The 14,242-nt window shown below is 51.2% G+C and overlaps 1 protein-coding gene across 2 annotated transcripts in view; it reads left to right on the top strand.

The window, feature by feature from the left end:
• The first annotated feature begins 4,862 nt into the window (after nt 1-4,862).
• LOC128269720 (fizzy-related protein homolog) overlaps nt 4,863-14,242 on the top strand; it is a 21,128-nt gene continuing 11,748 nt past the window's right edge. Inside the window, exons 1-3 of one of the 2 annotated variants that reach the window (XM_053007114.1) lie at nt 4,863-5,340; nt 5,424-5,609; nt 5,730-5,781. In XM_053007114.1, coding sequence (XP_052863074.1) covers nt 5,228-5,340; nt 5,424-5,609; nt 5,730-5,781 — 351 coding nt within the window. In that variant the 5' untranslated portion in view covers nt 4,863-5,227. Of the gene's footprint in view, nt 5,341-5,423; nt 5,782-14,242 lie in introns of both variants that reach the window. The other variant, XM_053007113.1, reaches the window with a different exon arrangement.

The following is a 14,242-nucleotide window of genomic DNA, read 5'->3' on the forward strand; positions in this document are numbered from 1 at the left end:
GACGAGGATCAGCTGTAGGACGACGACCCAACCAGCTGAGAATCCAACCCCTACCCATCGTCACACTCTCCCAACGGAGAAACGGACTGACCCAACCGATCGCATCGACTAACCAGAGAGCTCGAATCCGGATACTTGGGCCGTTCTCGATGTCACGCGCTTCTCTCCAAAAGGAAGTCCTTGCCGGCTGGCTGGCCGGATCATGACTTCCCGCGTGATTCGTTGTCGGTCCCAGCTCTCGTCTACCATTTGTGTGCGTGTACTGTCTGTCTGTGTGTGTGTGTGTGTGTATGACACCGATGTATGTATGTATGTATGTGTGTCTAGACCGTTTAGAAGAACCAGTTCCGCCCCGGAGGTGCCCTACGATGGCCCAGCCGGTTAGGGACGAAATCGATTAGGAAAAAGTCGCTGTTACCTGGTGTTGTTTTCCGATTACCGACTATGCTAGGACAGTTAGGCAAGACAGGGAACTCCCCGATACTCCGCTAATCAGAGAAAATCGTTTAGAAAAGAAACGCGCCCCAGTCCGCGCCTCAGCTCACAGTCTACTAGCGAGCGGGCTTTACCCCGTATTTGTTGTGTTATAATAGCTGTACATCGTTGTCCTGTTACCCTATGGCCGCTTGTTGGACCTACCATTCTGTTACCAAGCCATTCCGTGGCGGCCGGAGACCGAACCCAACCGCGATGTCACCCCGAGCCGGTGTTGTTTTTGTGCGCACTGTTTGCCAACTCTAACTAGTTGCTGTTGCCTCGAATGCCTTTCGTGTTCTATGCCACCTCCCCACTCGCGTTCCGACCACCAGGGTATCTCCGCCTCCGAGAAGAGTGTTCCTAGTTCCGGGTGCACGCTGAAAAACAGGAATGGACAACCCAAAGCCATACAGCCCGCTACTCAGCATGCTGCACTGGAGGCACTGGAAAACCCGGGGAAACGACGAAGATGAAAGGAAAACACTGATAAGAAAAATTGGAGGAAAAAAACAAAAACAAATACACTTTCTCAATGGCTGTTGAATATTATTATTAAAACAATATTTATTATCATTATGTACATACATACACATAAATATACTTATACTTATACAAATATACATAAATGAATATATATATATATATAGATATATACATATAGTATACATATACGAAACAAACATATATTTATCATGGTTGAGCAGAAATAAGAAAGTCAAAACAGGAAAATGGTACGGTGCCGAGCCGTCTTGTGTACGATATCCTAACGCACAGTCCGGAAGCGCATAATGCGGAGATGCCAAATCTAGAACAGCAACTAGACGATCGAAGGTGAGGAGAGATTCGAAAACGAGAAACACGTTTTAGTTTGCCAATTGATACGAGGAATTTTTAAAACTGATAGCTTGTAACGCTCTGCCAACATCATCATTACCAATCATCATCTGCCATCGTCATCATCAAGCACGTACTAAAAGGTTTCGAATGCCGCCAATCGAAGGCGAACTGATCACCACTTCCTAGAGAGCCGGATTCGTTTCCGAACCAAGTTGAAACGTAGCTTCTTTCAATTGGTTTGGCCGCAGAAATAGTAGAACAATTAGCACCACATTTACGAGCATTTATTCAGTTACGCAACAAACTAGCGAGATTTAGCTACAAAAGCCATCGAACTTTTCCCATCTCGTTCTCTCACTCGCTCTCTCTCTCTCTGTGCCAGTCGTATTCCTTCGGCAAAAGGTTTGCCCCGTAATTAGACGCAATTTTATTCAATCGTTGAATGAATGTCGATGTGAATGTACATAGGAGAAGGAACAAAACAAAATCTAACTATTTGGAAAGTAACAAACAAAACATACAACCAAAATCAGCAAACCAAAAAAAAGTATATTGAATGTTCATATATGGAGCGACGGAAAAACGGTGGAAGATACTGGAACTGGGAAACTTAGGAAAGCCCCAAGCAGCCAACGGAATAAAAACTACTAAACCCACTGGAACGAAAAGGGAGAGAAAGAATAAATATAAAATGTTGGTATAAAAAAGCATTGCTGTGTTTATTCAATAATCCGAAACACGTTTCTAACTGCCACGAGAGGATCCTTGTCCATTTGGGGGACCAGCATATTGGGAAATCAGTCCATAAAGGTCCTGAATATCAACAGTTCGGTTTGTTTTTCGGGAAATTTTCGTACCATTTTCACGGGGAATTCATTTTCATGCACTTTCCCTATCAACGACATCGCCGTGAGTGGTGGAAACCCATTTCCTTCGTTCTCAGACGCACGAAATAGGGATAAAAAAGCAGTTCCTTTTTTGGCTCCCGCGATGTCCGGGCGAATGCGAAATTTGTTTGCAACAACGTCGAGCAGCGACATCGAACTTTCGACTAGGCGAGCAGGAACCGCGCGCAGGAAGCTCGAACGAGCGAGAGAGTCCCACTGACAAACGCTTGCCATTCTTTTCTTTCGTTTGAAAGAAGGAGAAAGTAAACAGTAAACCAGACGCGGATCGCTGCAGCGTGAAAGAGTCAACACCACTTGCAGGTATTCAGGGCACAGTCAAACCTCGGTTGGCGACTGGAAGCACCATCTCAGCGAATTCCAACAACTGATTATACCCCACCGAAAATGCCAAACTTTGGCAACCAGTTAATAGGTAAATTGAAGAAGACACTGAAAAGTTAGTATCCTTTCTCTGCTCCTTAAAATATTGGTTTTTCGCATCGTTAAATCACTTTGTTACTTTTTGCTCTTCAACCGAGTCTCGACTGTACAGGGCGAAAGGTATTTTATAGCATTCATTCCATAAACCAGTGCTTTTTTTCTTCTGCCATAAACGGCTAAAAATGACGGTTAGCGGCGTAAACGAGACAACCGGCCGTTTGCTTGTTGTTTTTGCGTGCTGCTTTCCTGCTCCCGCTCACTCGATGGCCGACGCTCGTATACGCACACACTTACACCAGCAAACAGAAGCTCATGAACGCCGTGTGCAGAAGAGACTTCGGTGGAAACGTCACACCACACGGGATCGGTAGTGAACGAGAAAACGTATTTTCACGAGTTTTCGTGAGAAAATTCGCGAATTCGAGTGTACCGCGGTGACGGTAACGTAGTGCGTTCAACCACCGACCGTCCGGTGGCTGTGTTTCCCTTCGGGAGCGTGTTTTCCGACCGTGATTTCCATTTCCTTCGCCGCTACACTACCGTGAATGTGTACGGCTGCTAATGTGACGCAGTGTCGCGGGGAAGGTAAAAAATGTTCCCATTGTGCAGTGTGCTTGCCACATGATGTGAAAACCGGAATATCCCCAACACGGTTTAGGGCTCTCTGCAATTAACAAGCAACGCAAAGTAGTGAAATTGTGCATAATATTCTCACCGACGGAGTGAACTCATTCCCGTCGCTGGCGCTCACTATCTGTCCATCTCACTCTGCTCACCGTAGCAGCTGTTTGAACAAATGCATCGTGAAAAAAGGCCCATGAAAACGCGCCCACGACGCTTGTTGGCGGCCTTGTTCGCGGCGATCGAAACAGGGCGCTGATTACGACACACGCAGGTGACCGCCCTAAATCGGCCCGTAAACATCTCGCTTACCACTTGATCAACTTCCGTTCAATCGTCCCTGGCCCTAAAATGTTGTTGTCGTAGCGTATCATTTTAGTCGTGGTTTCCTGCGATGGATTGATGAACCGAAATGACTGTGTGCTGTCTGATAGTGGCAATCGACCGATTAGCCCTCTAATGCTTTTGTCACCAGACGATAAAGCTTATCGTTTGGCCGTCCCAGAGTTCTCCGACGATAACCACAATCCCCGAATCCCAGTAATGCGTTTCTGGCGATAAACTGCGCTTATCATTAAACCGAAATTACCTACCGGAGACGTGCATGGTAATGGAACAAGTTTGTTCTCGTCGGCCCAATCGTCGTCCCTAGCCCAGCCAGTATCTAATTTCCGTTATTTAGTTCCGAACCGGAATCCCTTCCAGGGGGTGCATAATCGTGTGAGTCATTAGTGGTCCGCCTACCCCCGGGTGGTGTGTCTGTTTGTGCATTTGGTCGCGAATGCATTTGCTGTGTCCCCTGTTGCGTGTTCCGTTTATCGCTGCTTTTTCATCAGAACTATTTACCATTCAACCGTTCGCTTTCGTGCCTGTGCGAAAGCGAGACCGCAAGTCAGCCATTTAAAAGCCGCTCATCGTTCTCTGTTGCCTTGCGTACAACTCTGCCGCCGTGGCTTTGCGGTGGTGTGAGTGAAACCACACCCCTTCGTGTTGGTGTACGGCGTGCTGTGTGTTTCTGCTTCGAACAATCACAGCAACCAACTGTCATCGCCAGTGCGCGGTGTTCATTCTGCTGTCAAGGCGCGCTCCGTTCGGTCGACGGTTAAAAACAGTCCTCGAGTGCGCGCGCGCGCGTCCACACATCCTGAGTTGAGTTTTCCCTCTCATTGGACGAGCTTACCGGTGTTTTTTTTGCCTTTGTGGGTCGCATGGAATGTGCCGAGTGTGTCGCCCCGGAAAAGAACCTTTTTCTCGATCCAATAGACCGTTGGTTTAACCTCCTGTTTTTATAGTATAGTTTAGAGCCCAGTGTGTTCGAAAAGTAAATTGCTGATACCGCAAACACCGTGTAACGTCGCGTGGTGTGTGTGTTTTGTGCGTTATTAAATTTTCACACCATTCGGCCGAAAATCGAGACGAATATTCACGGACATTCGGTGTGCGTGTGTTTGTGCCGGTAAAGATAGAAAACGTGTGACGAAGGCGTTGCGTTCTGTAAGCCGGCAAAGGTTGCTTTGTTAGCGAAAGTGCACCAGTAAAGCGCGTCATCGGCATCGGATCGGTGATCGATCGGAGTAAACCGCAGCCAACGATCGCGGCCGTTGAGGATTACAGGTTCCAAACTTGGCCAACATAACACCCACCACCACCATTGCCGAGGTGAAAGCCGATCGCCCGATCTGCCGTTGACTCAGCTGCTCCACCAAAAAGGAAGCGCGCAACGCACGAACGACACACACGCGGTGCCGCGGGGGAACAAATTGCCCGTAAAACAATCCACCAGGAGACAGAAAAAAAAGAAAACCGCGCCTAAATAGAACGAGAGCGCGTGGGGGTTACCATTTGTTGCCACTTGTCGCGCGTTGCAAATTGTGGCCACATCCGTGGGCGCGCAGAATTCGCGGCACCCATCATCACGGAGAGCATCAACCGGACGGTGGTAATTATCTGCGGCACGGGACAAAATGTTTAGTCCCGAGTACGAGAAGCGCTTCCTGAAGCACCGCAGTCCCACGGCGCGCAGTCTCTTCAGTGCCGGTGAATCCTCCTCGTCCTACGATCGCTTCATTCCCTGTCGGTAAGTGATCCGCAGCTACGAACCGCACCAACGGATACTAAATTGTTTCTTCTCCCTTTCTATCTCTCTGTTTCGGTCCGCAGTGCAAACAACAACTGGCAGACCAACTTTGCGTCGATCAGCTCGAAATCGAACGAAAACTCGCCCCAATCGTCGAAGAAGCAGCGCGATTGTGGCGAAAACGCACGCGACAGTCTCGCCTACAGCTGTCTACTGAAGAACGAACTGCTCGGCACGGGGATCGACGATGTGAAGCTGGTGGCGGACGACAAGATCGGCGGAGGAAGTGGCGGCAGTGGTGCTGGCGTCGGCGGTGGAGGAGGTGGCAGCGGCGGTGGAGGCGGATCTAATGGTGTGGTCGGGGGCAGCGGTGGCGCTGGCGGTCTCCTGGCGAACAGCAACCGGACCGGATTGTTCAAGTATCAATCGCCAACGAAGCAGGTGCGTTTGAATTTTTGCAACTTTCAGATGCTTCCGTCAGAGGATTGGTCGATCGATCGTGACTGTACTTTTATTAGCACTAATTATCGCGAAGGATGATAAATGGCAACGTTTTGAGCCTCGCGCGCGCGCGGGCGCGAGTAGTCAACCTACGTTCACGATCCTCCCGATCACGATCAACGTACGCGACTGCTATTTTGTCCCTCTAAAGCTGGCTGGGTCACGTAAAGCAAGGTCGGTTATCAGTCACGCCCTAGCGATGGAACCGGATTCCGTCTGACAACCGTCGCTGGGTGCAGTTTGCTGATTGCTAGAGTCGCCCGATAAAATTGGGAACTAAGCACGTTCCGCAGTGAGCCCTCAGTGATGGCCTCTGTTGGGTGGCTAATGGGAAAGTAATGTGAAGCGCGATCGTGGATGCTAACGACCGTCTGCCACCAGATATCATTAATGCTTAAGCGCCGCTCCGTTTCGTTTCCGGCAAAGCGACACAGTTTCGGAACCAACTTCCTCCCGAAAACCTGTCGCGCAATGTGTTTACAGTGGCCAGAACAAGAACCTCCCGGAGCCAACATGCTGCTCCTTGCAGGGCCCTTGCTGGGAGCGGTCGGTACGATAAGCGCTCGCTAGAATACGCAACACACCGCCTCAGGTCTGACTCACATCCCTTAGATCCGTGTTTGCGCCCGCTGTGTCAACGTATCGCTTTCCTTGGTCACCTGCGTTTCTAGGCCACCGTCCATGAATCGGAAGAGCCCGCATCGCGCCCAGATAACAAACGCTCCATGCACTTGCGACAGCATGTGGCCACTCCTTGTACACGTTAACCGGGACTGTGGGTAAACAGTTCCGTAACACTGCAAACACGTTATCGATATGCTTTGAAATCGTTACTGAGGCGTGTACCGCTGACGGTGACCCCCGGAGCGCTGACGATGGTACCGCGCGTATTAATAGAGCATCGTTTTCCTTTTTTAGCCTTTACTCTTTCGGGGTGCGTGTGGTGACCCCATCGATGCCACGATGTGGTGGATGCTTTAATTTATGTCAATCCAATGCACCAAACCCCATGTGCGGTGGAAGGTGGAAACGCCACCTAGAGGGCATTGAACCTCATCGAAAACGGTCGGATCGGAAGTAGGTTCCCGAACACAACACCTCGTTTGGGTATCTGTTTTTAGGTTGACAATTACCACCATCATTCCACACGTTTGCGTTTACGGAGCTCCCCAACCCGTTTGCTGCATCGAGTCATGGTCGGAATTTCTAATGATACTTAGTTCCGTTGCTTCCAACGAGGGGATCCCGATCGTTGGTTCTTAGAAGGGATCCACTTCCTTCAGGGGAACATAAATGGCGTTCCCATTTACGGAGCCAGAGTTCGCATTAATGTTCCCCCAAACACCCGGTGCGTCGATTCGAGCAGCAAAAAGACGGGGCTGGTGTTGAAAATGAAAATAGCAATTAATCACTGACCGAAAATTGGTCCCACACACCGCGCCCCTTTCACGGTTGAAGCGGCGACAAAACGATCGTAAACGAAGCGGCCCTTTAAGCGGCGATCGCGATCCTTATCGGTCCAAAGATCACTCCGGAGTGGAGGCGCCCCCCCACGGAGCGGTGCGCTACAAGTGTGACCAACGTGACGGAGTGGCCTTCTGATTGAGATGCCACTGATCGGTCGCTGGTGGCTACCGTGCGCTCATTCATCTTGCGCCTGTCCGCTGGGGAAAGCACCTAGAAAGGCCATCAAATCAACACAAGTAGCATATTCCCACACTGCCATTAGGGCCTCCGAGGACGGAGCGGACGGCCAAAGCAATATGCTAAACATATTAGCATAAGTTAGATGCGTGACTCTGCCCTCGCGGCACACGCTGGACGACGCGATCCGGCCTGCGATTAATTCCGGCGTTGACAGAATGCACGGCCATCAACGGCAACGCACGCGTGTGTTTGCAGTTCCGCCGCCGTCACCCGGTTCGATCACGATTGAGAGATCCGCGGATACCTATCCCGCGCGGGTTGAAATTCGCGTCGGAAACGGCGAAACGAGCGGATTCTCCAGGTTTTTTTTTCTGCATGTTGCTTATATAAATCGATTTGGCAGAAACTTTCTTCCAATCCCACACCAAAGGACGGCCGCGTGTGTGTGTGTGTGTGTGTGTGTGTGTGGTAAAGTAATTAATGCAATTATCATACGAATCGTCGCCCCGCGGACGAAACGGGGACAATTTGGCCGAAATGAAATGTGCCAAATGAATTCGCGAAATTGAAATGTATGCGTCCGCCGTCGGTCACACGCATCGTGTGTAACGCACACGCACCCGAAACGCGTAAGAATTGGCCGCCCGAGAGAGCTTAACATACTTATCTGTGGCGAAATCTTCCCGCCCCTTGCACCGGAACCGGGCCTGTGCGAACAAAGGAGAAACGGATCGAACCCGTAAAATGCGTAGCGAAATGCCGCCACATATCTTACGCCGATTAGCCGTTCCAGGTCGCGTTGAACCAAATTCGCCACAATTCGGGTAGGGTGGACACACACGGAAGAAGCGCGCTCGAAAGGAAACGGGATCACGCACCGCAGTGCGTCCCGGCGGAGCCTCATCGACGGCAATTACTATGTAAACGGTTCTCATTTATGTTTGTGGCTTCGTTTTGTCCCGCGCGCCCTCTGCTCTGCCGGTGGCTTCCCGATACCCACTAATTGCTTGATTGAGTCGAGACCTAGGCCCCGGGCCAAATGCGTTCCGCTGTTCCGCGTCTATTTTTTGCACACACCGGCCAAAAGTGCGTGCGGAACGGAACGGCGGCCGTATGATAAGGAGCCAGCCGCGCACACCACACGGATCGGATCGGATCGGAGACGAACGGTACGCGTTCGCAAAAAAGTTCGCAAAAAATCACCCAATCGCAGCGCCCCCCGTCCGGGCGGGGTAATTAAGAAATCGGACTCTCCAATATGATAACGAAAAGCGCCGCGGACCGGGCCCCGGCACACGCACGATCGTGACAATTAATTGGTGTATACGCGGGGTGCGTAACTGGCGCTCCGACTTGTTGTGCGCAAATAATTCCGAAAGTGGCGCCCATCCATTGCGTGGCCACTGGCTTCTAAAATATGTGGCACGCACTGTGTGGTGCGTAAACATACCGCGCGCGGCTATTTGATTCGTGGTCAAATTGGAGCTGCTGACCGCGCCACCTGAACCCTGCAGCAGGAGAGGCTCAGGACGCGGACAAAACGGTTTCAAACCGGCGGCCACCGGTGTCTGACCTAACTGTACACACATTTCTTTCCACTTAGTTCCACTAATAGTCTGTTTTGGCACGACAATCACCATCCATCTCACGGGCGGTGGGCGCGCACCGTTAATTGCGCGAAGATTAATTGCGTCCCCCAGTTCGCGAAATCGGCCTCGCCGAAATAATTATGAGAGCCAGCCGCGCGTCGGGCGCGCGTTACGCACTTCCGATCCTTGCGAATTCGCTCGTTTACGATCGCCACGAACCGGGACATGGTGCCCATCGTTCATCGGCCTTAACCATTGATTTATGGCGCTGGCAGTTCTAGAGTTATTACACCTTCCTAAGCGCCGGATTTTGGATTTGGACGAGGATCATCCTGTCGCGGGCTTACTTTCCTTTTCGATCGCCGATCGTGCGTGTTGCTGATGGAGACACGGCACCGCAAGTGAGGCGTGAACCATTTATCAGCCGCTGTCCGTTGTCGGCCGCGCGCCTCCGTGGTGACAATAAATTTGTTATTGAACAAGCGCCACGATGAGATAATATTCATGGCCGCCAATTTCCGTCTCGGGGCGGCCAAAAGTCAATTGGTTTTCTCCTCTAATCACCGTGAGGACGTTACCACATACACGGACTCGGGGGTCAACTGCATCCCCCCGGAATCGAATTGAAGACACGTCGGATCGCTGCCGTCGCCGTCGTCGACGTCAAACCAGAGGCACCAATCAGCAGTTAAAAAGCAATCAGGCGGCCAGTGTTTAGGAGATGATAAGCGCAGCGTCGCGATGCACCTCTCGCGATGGGGCCAGGATTTGGGGCCCCGGCGGGTCATCTAACATGAGGCTGCAACTGGGCGGCGCCAGCTCCCCGATAAGGCCGTTAAACAGGTCATTAAACCACGGCGATCCACGTCAATCTGTGCGTTTTAATTGCAGCCAGCCGCCGCCGAGATAAGATTCCCGTTCGCAGGGTGCAGTTTTGGCAAACTTTTGCAACAAAACCCCTGAACTCTCTCCGATAAGCCGACTGGCGGCTGGCGGAAGCCATCTTTGCTTTCAAACGCGGGGAACATATTTTTCAGTCAGTTTTTATAAGCCAGTCGCGCGGCGCACTGATGGTTTTATGGCGACAGGCTCGCTTCAAATCTCTGTGCCACCACAAAATCCCTTCCTTTATGGTGGTCACCCTTCGAAGTGGCCCTTCCGAAACAGGTGGCACACCGGCCGGCCCCATGGTGGGACCATTAGCTAAAATTTAATTATTTTATTGACTCCTGTCACTTTGCGATTATGGCGCGCGCGGCTGGCCGATTGCGCAGAGTAACAACCAGGCAACCACCACGGCACAAATCGGGACGCCGGAGAATCGGCCAACCGCATCGGTGCGCACTCGGGGTGTTACTGAGGCGGGTCGGGCCCTCGGTTGGCGGGTGTTACGATACTTTATGACACCTTGCGCAGTGCTCTTCAACTAGCCCGGTGCCAATGATGGCCAATAAATTCGCCCAAACAAGGTTTGGGGCTTTTTGGCACGCCGAGGTCAGTCAGAGTCGGCTGGTGCTGTGGTTGTTGGTGCTCCTGTGCTTTTGGCGGAACCATAATCTACGCGGGCAATTAAAATTATGCTGCTCAGTTTTCGCAATACCGATTAGCCGCTTTCGATTGGAGAATCCGTTCGGAGGAGTCATGGAGCGATGGAGTCGAAACAAATGGACAGGGAAGCGATCGTAAATTGGTTGAACGGAGGCAATTAGAAGACGCGAAACTTATTCTGATTGCAGCGGATCGTTGTTAAGGATCATCGTTGGATCCGTAAAATTCACTTCTGTTGTGTAGAAAATGGAAAGTTTTCATTTGTACTACTCGATGATCGCCAGCCAGCCAACGGAACTAGACTGCCGCGCCCAACATCGAAAGGTTACTGGAACAGGAGGACGCCATGCCCGGTTATTCTCGGCAATAAAAAAGCAGGTTTCGGACAGAAGTAGAACAACCCACGACGGCGGCGATGAGCCGCGTTGGCGATCACGACGACACGATCAGACTTTGCTGGGTGCGCGTTGCTGTCAGTATTTACGCTCCACTAACGCCACAGCAGACTTGCCACTTTTGCGGTTTCTTCGCTCTCTACACGCTTCCCGGACATGCTTCAATGGATGGGTGCTCTAACTCTAGCCTCTACCCCACATCGTAAGTCCCCGGACCACGAGAGATATCGCAGTGGCGACTACACAAGTGGGGCGAAGATTAGATAAGAAAAGGCGCAAACGTCGGGTGGTGTGAAAAGTGTCCCAAGAACAACCCACTGTCTCTCATGGCCGTGTGGCGCAACAGCGTGGGAATTCTTGGTGCGGTTTTTGGCCGCTCAGAGACCTAGAGTGCTGTAGGTAGAGGAACTAAGAGCGCTGGTGAAATGGTTCCGTTTGTTTCGGTAGGCGTTAGGTATTGAAATCCCTTCGGAGAGAGGAAAGTCGGTGTTTACCCGTCCGTAGCGACAAGGTACTCTAACGCTAATGTCCTAAAAAGACCTCGCGAAAGTGGTGCCATTTTTTAATAGCTTTACCCAGCCCGACCGCCGAACCAAAGTATTAACTAAGCGTAGTCCTTTGGAAAAGGGTAAAAAACGGTCCCAAATGGTATTTTTTATGTGTCACCGACTGACTGAAATCGGTGCCCACGAAGGCAAGAACTAGCTTTTCTGCTGCATATTACTGTTATAAGGGCATCGAAATGCAGCACGAAAGAGAGAGCGAGAGAGACGGGTGTTAATGGCCGTCAACACCGCAACTTGAAAGCTCCTCCAAGGGGTTTGGCCTCTGAGGTTCGGCTAAATATATGCATTCGGAACAACGCCGTCCGTCCATTTCCTCGCTCCGGGCTAACGGCTGTTTCGTGTTACCGGCACCGCGGCGGCGGCCATGCATTTCTTCACGAGTGCATTGACTTCCGTTAGAGAAATGCACCGGTGCAGCGTGCGCAAGTGAAGCGAGCGAACCGAACCGTCGCCGCCGCCGCGAAAGGCACCTTTCGCGGTCGACAGCGGCTCATAAAAATAAATGGCGCGATAAGTGCGATCCCCGCCAGAATGAGGCCATCCGCGAAGGACCGGCACGGAAAGCGTTATCCCGCGATGCGATGCGGTGCGATATGCTTTCAAGAGATTGAGCTCCCAAAAAAAGGAGCCGAGCCACCAGAAAGTGGGCCACCAGCATCGTTTGTGAGCCGTGTGTTTGCTGGGGTCACTCAGTGGTTGATAGGCGAATTTGCATTTCGGACGTTATAAATTAAGTAAAGCTGCTCTCCAAATAAGTGCACCTCTCGGTCGATTGCGCCGCGGTCTTGCATTGATTGCTGATTGCGCAGTCAATATATTGACACGCGCGCTCCTGCTGCAGATGACGCAAGGATGATTTCGACCGCGCACTGGTCAATAACTGGATCTTGTTGCTTCCGGTCACTTTTCGGCCAGTGGCTCCGTTGTTTGCGGTCGAAACGAGCGTTTGGCGTGTGCAAACATTCCTCCTCAAGACTACTGCAATGATAATGATAACAGAGATAGAGAGAGATAGGGAGAAGCGATTGATTATTCTGAACCTTAATTTAATAATTCCGGCTCCGGTCCCCGAGTTTACACGTTCGAACGTCGTGTGTGCACCCTCGGATCGGATTCGGTAAATGATATTCCTTCATGCGCGAAAACCGTCGAAATTTAACGCTCCACCCAGCGGCCGGCCATTGACACCCAGCGCGGCGTCATCCAATTATTTATGCACTGTAAACCTCATTTTCGTCGCCCCAGCATATTAAATCTAAAGTGTGTGCGCGCGCGCGCGCGCCGTGTACATTCCAAATTCGTTCGCGCTGTTCCAAGAAAGGAGCCAGGAACATGGAACGCAACTTTGGCCACGCACCAACCACCGTGTTCTAAGGTGGGTGGAACCCTCTTTCTTGGTGGTAGCTGTGTGGCTTGGCCGTGTTTGCAGGAGTAATGGCCTGGCTGGCGCCCCTATTTGGCACTCTGTTTAATTTTACTGTCCTTAATTTATGCGGTACCAAATGCCCGTAATGCACTTTGGAGCGAAATTTGGGATTAAACATGCTTTCCTATTTTGTATTCTGTTCGATTTTGCACCAGGGAGGTGGTGCACCAATTTGGGTTAATTTATCTCAACGAATTGTACTTTAACCTGCCGAGAGAGAGACCGAGGCTTCAAGAAATGGAGCTGCAATTCTCGCCTGCACCCCGCACGTGGCATATTTGTTTTTCCGCCAAGCATTCCAATTCTACTGCGCCCCTTTTTTACCGATCGCAATCGGTGTCGCATGAAGCCAATGATGCAACTGGTGGAGTGGCCGGCCAACACGGTCCCAAACATCCGCCCGGTGACGAGTGACGAAAGGGGTTTTTCCGCCCCTCGATTTTGTGCTGATCCGGCAAGTAACCCGAACATCGGCTTACCGACGGTTCTTTCCTGTCCTTTCCGGACTTCTTCGTATATCCAATTTCTCAGCCGCTTCTGGGTCGGAGTTGCGAAATTGCAGCGGGGGTCATAGAACCTCGAGCCGCGATGGTGACACTGTATTTACTCAGCACATTCGGGCCAGGCCACGTCATGCAAATTTTTCTACGAAAATGTTGTACACAAACGGAACCGGCCGGGAACACCCTGGCGCTGGTGCTGGTGGCACTCTCGCGGCCTCATGATCTGCGTTGCGTTGGGTTTGGTCATGGTCTACCAACATCTCAGTTGACCGCCGGTGAAATAAAATTGATGAGACGTGAAATTCTGGCCTCAAAGCGAACGAGTGATGTGATGTGTTGTGATAAAACCGGAACTGGTTCCACTGCACGGCGAGTAGGGCGCTCCTTTGGTTTATGGGTCCATTTATTCGTCATTTCCACGGGAAGCGGGCTGCACTTTTGGCAACATAATAATAACGGTCTATCAGCTCGTTTGATCTGGTTTACGTCGACGGGTGGCCAATTTGTTGTTGACCGCGGGTGCATTACCGGACCATATTATACTCCGCCAGAAGCCTTCCTAATTGCTGGCGGGCGCTCTCCAAATAGATTCGCAATGTTTAACGAGCCAATGCGGGGTGCATCCTCGACGGGACCACCGGATACGGACACACGGGCACGGACGTCCACCTTAATCCGAATTAGTCTGTCGCGCTCTCGTTTATTGCAAGTTGCGCTCGTAAAATTA

This window comes from Anopheles cruzii, chromosome 3, assembly GCF_943734635.1.
Source record: "Anopheles cruzii chromosome 3, idAnoCruzAS_RS32_06, whole genome shotgun sequence".
In the NCBI taxonomy this organism is placed as follows: domain Eukaryota; kingdom Metazoa; phylum Arthropoda; class Insecta; order Diptera; family Culicidae; genus Anopheles; species Anopheles cruzii.